The sequence below is a fragment of the Osmerus eperlanus genome, chromosome 20, assembly GCF_963692335.1.
Source record: "Osmerus eperlanus chromosome 20, fOsmEpe2.1, whole genome shotgun sequence".
In the NCBI taxonomy this organism is placed as follows: domain Eukaryota; kingdom Metazoa; phylum Chordata; class Actinopteri; order Osmeriformes; family Osmeridae; genus Osmerus; species Osmerus eperlanus.
Genome location: NC_085037.1, coordinates 12,569,384 through 12,574,884, shown reverse-complemented (window position 1 = coordinate 12,574,884; position 5,501 = coordinate 12,569,384). Strand labels below are relative to the sequence as shown.

The following is a 5,501-nucleotide window of genomic DNA, read 5'->3' as shown; positions in this document are numbered from 1 at the left end:
GTTACATTAAATTGACATTTGCCTTTTTATATTGGGTAGACCATATTAGCTTAAGAAGTTTCCATTTTAGGCCTATTATGAATTACATGTTTATTAATTTGTAAAAACGATTACCCCTGTCTACAGTGCTGACCTACTTGATTTAATACTCAACTTAATATCTATTTGAATTTAATTCAATTTTTTTCATGGTTATTTTTGAACGTCAGACAAGCATTATGAAGCAAAAAATGACTCTGAACCCACGGGAAGATCCCTCCGCAGGTGACACTTTCACACTTTTCGGTTTCCTTTTCAAGAGTTTTGTTTAAAGGCTACCGCACACGCTACTCTAAGTAGATTATTTGTTACGTTTCTCAGAACAGTAACGGTCTTTTAATTTGAAAAGCATGTATTGTAGCCTACAGTTCATTTTAAATAGTTTACCGTTAAATTAAATACGGTATTGACCTCAACGTGAACTATCGCGCATTCACGGTATAGTTTGTCTGAAGCGTTTCTTAGTTCCAGATACTGGCAGAAGGGAAGATAATAGAGACCCCGACCAATCAAGGTATTCAAACGGACAGCAGAACCTCGCAGTTTAGCGCACGTGCCGACTGATTGAGGCCGTGTAATTGTTTGGGGGGGAAACAACATGTCTTCAAAGAAACAAGGTTTTAGTCTATTGTTCTTGTAAATTCGTGTGACCGTCCAATGGCCTAATCTGCAATGTTGCGCAAACTATAAAATGCTTTATGGGTCACAAACCCTTTTTAAAGGATTCAATAATCCAAAATACTGAAGAAAACTTTAAGACTGAAACTGGAGCAGTCGCCTCTTGTCTAATCTGGTAGGCTCTTTGCTTGAGAAGAGTAGGCTACTTGTCTTTATCCCGTATTTGAGTCAAACTGTTCAGAAATCATTGATTAATCCTAACCCTCACCTCCCAAATTCTAATCATACAAATGCTATCGAAGCGAATTAAGCAAATATGCTAAATTATAAATTAACGTTGCCTATGTGGGCCTATAACTAGCACAACATTATACGGCTGTTGAATAAATTATTAAAATTGGTTGTTCAAATACAGTTGGAAGTCGGTGCAAATTTAAAAACGGTACAGTCGATTCTACCTAATTGAATTATTGCAACGAGTTCAACCACGGAACATGAAAAGGGCTGTATTCCATGGCTTCACAAGGACTCCTCCCCTGACGCTTGCATTGAGTTGGGTGTGTGAATAAGTCGATCATATATAAGACCCCTCGAACAATCCAGGAGCAGATCATCATCGCAGTTGAGGAAATCCGTAGGTACATCTGAGAAGGTCAACATTGGTTAGATACGGGACATACGCGAAGAGGACACAGATACCGGGGCGCCAACGGTGTTGCGTCTTGGTTACGATTGTCTTCAAATTGGTACTTTTGACAGTTGATAAATAATGCAGTTGGAGAGCATTCTTCCCAGCACTGCCATCAATTTACCCAAGACGTTTTATAATCTCTCGTCGTCAGACAGCGCCAATAACAGCCCGGGGTCATCGCAGATTGAATACCAAGAAATTGAACGTACGGAATCCGAATCGATTAACGGTCCCAAGAAATATTTGAGCGGAGCGGAAAACGCCATGATGGGTGAGGGCGAAGGAGACACCTTTACCGGGACTAAATCAGGCCCTGATGGAAGAAAAGGCTCACCGGTACTAGGCGAGGATGACCTGGCGAGTGGCCGGCGGTACAACATAGACGAACTCGGTTCTGATAGGTATTTCATATCGTCGTCTCAGACGAACTCCGATGTGGCAAATCCGTGTTCCATCTTCCCTTACGCAGGACAGACGGGTACGGTGTACAGTGGGTCAAACGGATCCAGATACCCCGCCTCTCTCCATTACGGATCCGTCCTGCCGCCGACCGGGTTTTCATCCTCCGTGTGCTCCAGTCGTAGTCAGTTTGGCAGTGGGTATCAGTTCGGCCAGGGTCCAGGTTGTCTGTACCCCTCATATCCGGGAACGGGTTCGAGCATTGGCTCCATGTCCCTACCGGGTTCGGCGGCGGGAGCGAGGGCTCAAGTTTATCTTTGCAACCGGCCTCTGTGGCTCAAGTTTCACCGACACCAGACGGAAATGATCATTACCAAACAGGGCAGGTGAGAAAATCGACATATTGAAATATGTTTAGCTGTGGTGCGTAATGTTTGGGCATGTGGGAGGTTAAACATCGTTTTTAGTTATTTTTCTTCAACATTTATCATTTGCACGTTTATGCACGTGCCTTGAAGACAGAAGAGTTTTGTATAGATCATGATGGCGCACAAATGTGTGGATTATTCTAAAACACAAAGATGCACATGAATAGTTCGTATGTGTGATATTTAACCGATAGGCATACATTATCTGTATCATGTTGACATGAACATGCAAGTGTAGGCAATTCCTTCCCGTTTTGAATCTCACGTGTGATCGTATGCAATGAACAAATAAATACATTGAGCTGTGTGTTGCAAACTGTGAATACGTTTATCAGACGTAAAATTAACCGTTTCATTTTCTTTTCAGGCGGATGTTTCCATTCCTCAGTTTCAACATTACGGGACTGAATCTAACGGCACATTACAACGTATTTGTGGAAGTTGTCTTGGCCGATCCAAACCATTGGCGATTTCAAGGAGGAAAGTGGGTCACCTGTGGGAAAGCGGACAACAATATGCAAGGTGAGCGGTGGCCGCTGTGCTTGTTGGACATAGGCACACGCGAGTGTCATCAGAATTACGCATGCCGTTTAAAGGATTTAAGCAATGGATTGTGTTTTCCAGTAGGCCTACAATATTTGGGAACAATTTTTATTTTCAGAAAGGATTAAGGATTAGGCTGTGTATGATCTTATAGCTTACGCTTCACGTCATTGAAATTGTGAAATTTAAATGTGAAAGTAATTTCTAGTTCTTAATGAAGGCCCACACGGCAATCTTCACGTCTGAAATTTAACTGATCGGTGTCAGCGTCAACACAAATATAAATAGTCTATTTTCATTTTAATAAATATATAGGCCTACATTTGATAATTAGGCTATTTATATAAAGCATCGTGTTCTCCGAAACAAAGTCTAAATAGTTTTCTCGAGAATCACTGCTTTAGGGTATGAGGGTAAAGGTGTCAAAGGTGTTACATCGCATCTTTTTTTTTCTCTGGATCAGGTAACAAGATGTATGTCCATCCTGAATCCCCGAACACCGGCGCTCATTGGATGAGGCAGGAAATCTCCTTCGGCAAGCTAAAGCTCACCAACAACAAAGGAGCGAACAATAACAACACGCAGGTGAGGCCCACCACCGCGCGGTCTGAATCACTTATAAAACGGACCGTTTATATAGTTTGCGTCAACGAAAAAACTAATGTATTACCCTTTTAGAGTCAGGTTTATTAAGACATGACACGTGCGAAAGGCACAGTATGAGCCGGACTTTATAAACGTTGTCTCATCTACATTTTGTTAGCCTATTTTATTTTGAATTAATACGAAAAGCTGCAGGACTAACTCTACTCTCTTCATGGAAGCTTCAGCAGTGTAATCACACGTTTCTGTCTTTCCTTTTTCTTCTTTTTTTCAGATGATTGTTTTGCAGTCCCTGCACAAGTACCAGCCAAGGCTGCACATTGTAGAAGTGACTGAAGATGGAGTGGAAGACATGAGTGCAGAAGCCAAGACCCAGACCTTCACCTTCCCTGAGAACCAGTTCATTGCCGTCACTGCCTACCAGAACACAGATGTAAGCTACTCTCCAACTGTCAATACTGGTTATCCTAGTACATGTGCAAGCCTTCTCTTGGGACCTGAACTCATCCTGAAATATTACAGTCTGCTAAACATTGTTACTTCGATCTTGAGTTTTCATTCTACTTCCTGTTTGGCCCTTTCTCAGATCACACAGCTCAAGATCGACCACAACCCGTTTGCTAAAGGCTTCAGGGACAATTACGACTCGTAAGTTGACGTATATACAAATCCTGCACAAACCACACACCTGTGGTTTTGATTTGTATTTTTGTTTCCGGCATCTTGGTTTACCATGTTGACAACTTAGTTTTTGTCACGCCGTGACTCATCCATCTCTCTTGTGTTTTTCTTTCTCGCTCTTTTTATTTCTTTGTCTTTTTCCCTCCCTCCTCTCCAGGATGTACACAGCCCCAGAGAGTGACCGCCTGACCCCATCACCCACAGACTCCCCCCGCTCCCACCAGATCGTGCCGGGGGCGCGCTACGCCATGCAGCCCTTCTTCCAGGACCAGTTTGTCAACAACCTCCCCCAGAACCGCTTCTACACGGGCGAGCGGGCCGTGCCCCAGACCAACGGGCTGCTGTCTCCCCAGGGCGAGGATGCCGCCTCTGCCCAGCGCTGGTTTGTCACACCGGTCCAGCAGACGGGCTCTAACAAGCTGGACCTGTCCTACGACAACGACTACTCCACCAGCAGCCTGCTGTCCTACGGAATCAAGCCCCTCCCCTTGCAGAGTCCCCACGGTCTCAGCTACTATCCCGACTCCGCCTTCGCCTCCATGGCCGCCGGCTGGGGCTCCAGGGGGCCCTACCAGCGCAAGATGACCACGGGCCTCCCCTGGTCCCCCCGGCCTAGCCCCCCGGCCTTCCCGGACGACCAGCTGGCTGGGAAGGACAAGCTGGCGGAAGAGACGCCCACAGCCTCTTCCTCGTCCTGGGGAGACACGGCTCACTCGCTCAAGTCGGTGGACTCCAGCGATTCTGGGGTCTACTCTATGGTGTGCAAGAGGCGCAGGATGTCTCCGGGAGGCTCCAGCACGGAAAACTCCCCGACGATCAAGTGTGAGGACTTGACCAGCGAGGAGTTCAACAAAGACACCAATCCCAAAGGCATGGGTTACTACGCCTTTTACACAAGCCCCTAAAAGAATGTCTGTATTTATTATTGGAGTCTGGGTTGAAGGGGGGGGGGGGGGGGGGGTTAACATCTCATTCCTTTTTGGAGGGTTTTTAAATATGATTTTATGCTCAAGCTACTCCCTCCCTCCTCCTCATTCCAAATGCCTTTTTATTAACTTATGTCTGAAGGTGGCATAGCTCTGCTATCAAGCCAGCTGCACAGGTTTTTACCCCAGTCGCCCTCCACCCCCAACCTGAATACACCCAAGCATTGTGAGGAGTTGTTGTTTTTGAAGCATGTCTCTAGTTTCTTACTTTATCATCTTTATTTTCTTTTTTTTACAAATGTGATTTTTATTTAAGGTCGTTTTGTTGTACAGTATTTGTGCACTTTAGAATGTGATGTATCTTGTACAAATTGTCTTCATGGAGTTGTTATGAAATGGGTAATAAAAACGAGCTTTTCATAAAGCCAGCGTCTATTTTGTCTTAAATTGTGATTACTTGATGTGAAGATGTCTTTGTATATCAAAAATGTTTTAATCTAAGTCTAACGAATGATTACGGAGTTAATTTAAACACTTATTTAAGATCGAACACATTCAAACACAGCGAAGTAG

General features: G+C 44.4%; 1 protein-coding gene across 2 annotated transcripts; it reads left to right on the top strand.

Annotated features, from left to right (window-relative positions):
* Positions 1-372: 372 nt before the first annotated feature.
* On the top strand, positions 373-5,193 carry eomesa (eomesodermin homolog a). Of its 2 annotated transcripts, XM_062486715.1 has the most exons (7): positions 374-1,403; positions 1,500-2,133; positions 2,543-2,697; positions 3,182-3,303; positions 3,596-3,754; positions 3,908-3,969; positions 4,160-5,193. In XM_062486715.1, exons 2-7 carry the CDS (start codon positions 1,613-1,615, stop codon positions 4,905-4,907), a joined length of 1,767 nt encoding a protein of 588 aa, XP_062342699.1. In that variant the 5' UTR covers positions 374-1,403; positions 1,500-1,612; the 3' UTR covers positions 4,908-5,193. The 2 variants fall into 2 exon arrangements, with proteins under 2 accessions (XP_062342698.1, XP_062342699.1); XM_062486714.1 differs by having other exon boundaries at positions 373-2,133.
* The last annotated feature ends 308 nt before the right edge of the window (positions 5,194-5,501 follow it).